Source organism: Arachis ipaensis, chromosome B10 (genome assembly GCF_000816755.2).
Source record: "Arachis ipaensis cultivar K30076 chromosome B10, Araip1.1, whole genome shotgun sequence".
Taxonomy (NCBI): domain Eukaryota; kingdom Viridiplantae; phylum Streptophyta; class Magnoliopsida; order Fabales; family Fabaceae; genus Arachis; species Arachis ipaensis.
In genome coordinates, this window is record NC_029794.2 from 1,051,375 (window position 1) to 1,053,893 (window position 2,519).

At 28.2% G+C, this 2,519-nt stretch overlaps 1 protein-coding gene across 5 annotated transcripts in view; it reads right to left on the reverse strand.

The window, feature by feature from the left end:
* LOC107624044 (transcription factor PIF7) overlaps window positions 771–2,519 on the reverse strand; it is an 8,972-nt gene continuing 7,223 nt past the window's right edge. For 4 of the 5 annotated variants that reach the window (XM_021114870.1, XM_016326486.2, XM_016326484.2 and 1 more), the window contains 2 exons: window positions 1,668–1,994; window positions 771–1,021 (listed from right to left, as the gene is read on the reverse strand). In XM_021114870.1, coding sequence (XP_020970529.1) covers window positions 935–1,021; window positions 1,668–1,994 — 414 coding nt within the window. In that variant the 3' untranslated portion in view covers window positions 771–934. The remainder of the gene's footprint in view (window positions 1,022–1,667; window positions 1,995–2,519) is intronic. The other variant, XM_021114868.1, reaches the window with a different exon arrangement.

Here is a 2,519-nt window from a genome sequence, read left to right on the forward strand (position 1 = left end):
AAAAATTATTTTTGGTACTTTCGCTGTTAGACAGATTCTTGTTTTGAACCTTTGTTGAGTTTTCTCAACAGATTTTAATATGTAAATAGTATTTTTATTTATAATATGTATATTTAATTATATAATTATATTATATATATATTAAAATTAATTATCAAAATCATAAACATTAAAATTAAATTGAACAACACGTATATTTATATATAAATTCATAAGTAACTCATTTTAGTGTTTGTTGTTTATGTTTTGTCCCTGGATTTGTTTTCTCCATTTAAAGATATAAAAAAAGAAGCACTACTATAGATTTAGATTGTCAAAGGCTGGGTCACCATTGAAAGACACAAGAAATCTCTGGCGTAATATATTGTGGTCCATTTGGAATACGACCATTCCAAATTGTGGTGCATTATTTCGATGGACCCTTCATTCTATTTGATCGATCACTATATAGTCAAATTCCCTCATAAGTCATAATGCATACAATCATAAATTTATTATATTAGAATTTAATTTTATAATTAATTACCTTTTAAGTAAATTTTCATTAAATTTATTATGCGATAAATTACTTTTATAAATTTTTTTTATGTGACGACTCATATTTAAATTTAAGAATATTTCATGCAAAACTTCATGAGGGGAAAAAAGAATATATATCATCAAAATGTGACTTGACAGTACCAAATGATAAAGCTATAGGCATCATGTGACAAGTATTTGTGCATTAATTTCATGAAATGATTGGATGGAGGAATATGGAGAAGAAGGGAGAAAACTTATTTTAAATAATGAGAATTTTTAATTTGGAGAATAAAGATATATAGGAAAGTTATTAAATTAAAATAAACATACATTGGTCATTTATTTATGTCCACTTCTTAATCTCTTTCACATTATTAACATGTTTTTACAATTCTCTTCTGAGTTGCTTTGCTCATGGTTTGATTTGATTGTTCTGATGATGATTCATCTGTTGGCTGTAAAATGCTGCCATGTTGTTCAACATATCCATATTAAGTGGCTGCAGTATCACATTTATATATTCTTTTTAATTAGTCCTTAATCACAAGAAGGAAAACAAAAAGTGTCTAACACATAAAATAAAAAACTTTTTTTTTTTTTAAAGGTGGGTACAAATTATAGAATCACAAAATCCGAAAAGGTTATATACGGTAGAAACTCAAGTGCAGTCGACTTCACGTGAAATTGATAGTTGAGAGTCGTTAGATGAAAATTTAGTCAAATCAGTCAAATAATCTAACGGCTCTCAATTATCAACTTCACGTGAAGTCGACTGAACCTGAGTTTTCACCGATATATATAATAGAGACAATTTATATAGCTTGTTTTGTCTCCTATCTAATACATTATTTTTTATTCCACTAAAATACTTATTGAACACAATTTTAAAGAATAAAAACAACATTTGCTAAACTAAATCATTGTAACTATTTAATAAATATTACTTTTTAAGGCTTTTTAATTATTTATAAATAAATCTATTATTTTTTTTTTAAATCATGAGAAATGGAAAGAAAACATAGGTTAATTGTTATATTGATTTTCAAAAAATTTTAATCTTATAATACATCATTCAATGACACACCAAGATTAACTAATTCAAATTAATTCTTTTTAAAAATAAAAAAAAATCAATAATGACATACTTGTGCAAAAGTAGGAGTCCCATATGAAGCAGAAGGCAGAGGAAATGAAGCATTGGTGCTTGAAGGCATCATCAAGGAAGGTGCAAGAAACATTGGAGCAGAGGCAGTGTTAGCAGCTCCAATTGTTGTTGTTGGTTGGATGAGTTGTGGAAACAATGGCCTAATTGGATTTGGAGCATTGTTTGCCATTGATCTTGCTAGCATAGACATTTGAAGTTGTTGTTGCATTATCATCTGTGGCATGCTCACACTCATCATCATTTCTATTTGTGCTTGAAGTTGTTTCAAGTACTTAATCACCTCATCCAACATTGAAGCTTTGTCTGTCTGCAATTTCAATTTCATTATATAAATAAAGACATTTAGGTTGTTCTTAGTAACTCGTAGCATATAAATTACTAGATATTCTATTGTCTTAATATTTTGAATGATATGATATCTTATTGTTCTTTACATTCATATCTCTTAGGACCGTCAAAATGGGTCAAATTTATTGGGCTAGCCCGTTTATCCATTTGAATGGGCGGGCTTTGCTTCCAAAATTAAGTCAATTTAAATTTTGGGCTAAACGGGCTGAGCCCGATTAACCCGAAAAAATAACGGAGTTGACTAGTCCGCGAATTAAACAGGTGGTCCGTTTAATTTTTTTTTTTTTACATTTTTTTAAAAAAAAGTTGCACTTTTAGTCTATATTTTTCTCGATCCGACCCATCAACTAAAAAAATTATTTTTTAAAGATTTTTGACATAATTGTCAAAATATTTTTTAAAAAATAAAATAAAAGAATAAACGGACTAGCCCGTTTAACCCACGGACTAACCCGTTTAACCCACGAACTGACTATAAACAATT